General features: G+C 52.1%; 1 protein-coding gene across 1 annotated transcript in view; it reads left to right on the top strand.

Moving 5' to 3' along the window:
- Nucleotides 1–438, top strand: part of LOC104530014 (monocarboxylate transporter 2) — a 24,084-nt gene that overhangs the window by 15,179 nt on the left and 8,467 nt on the right. The window contains exon 3 of the mRNA XM_010174477.1: nucleotides 6–139. Within this exon, the coding sequence (XP_010172779.1) occupies nucleotides 6–139 (134 nt within the window). The remainder of the gene's footprint in view (nucleotides 1–5; nucleotides 140–438) is intronic.

Genomic DNA, 438 nt, shown 5'->3' with positions numbered 1-438 from the left:
ATTAGCAGTATTTTAGTGAACCGCTATGGCAGCCGACCCGTGGTTATGTTTGGAGGCCTGTTGTGTGGCATCGGGATGGTCTCAGCTGCCTTCTGCACCAGCATCCTTCAGCTCTACATCTGCGTGGGCTTCATCACAGGTAAGAAGAAAGTGTCTCCTTTCTACCCACACTTGAAGTTTACTTCTGATAGCTTGGGCACCTGCCCTTGGGCACCTCAGGCAAAGGCAACAGGGACCTGGTGAGATAAAAAGCTGATGGGACAGGGACCCTCACTTTTTAACTGCTCCAGCTGAGCTTTAGTGAAGAGCATATCTCCTGCTAAGCGCCATGTTCCTGGCTGAACATTGTGTGTGGGATCTTAGCAGGAGATTTGCTCTTTGCAGCTGAGTGCTCTTGGCCAGAGGCAATGGTGAGGGTGGCCATCAGTGCCCGCACTC

The sequence above is a fragment of the Antrostomus carolinensis genome, unplaced genomic scaffold, assembly GCF_000700745.2.
Source record: "Antrostomus carolinensis isolate BGI_N321 unplaced genomic scaffold, ASM70074v2 scaffold15818, whole genome shotgun sequence".
In the NCBI taxonomy this organism is placed as follows: Eukaryota; Metazoa; Chordata; class Aves; order Caprimulgiformes; family Caprimulgidae; genus Antrostomus; species Antrostomus carolinensis.
This window is presented reverse-complemented; position numbering and strand designations above follow the sequence as displayed.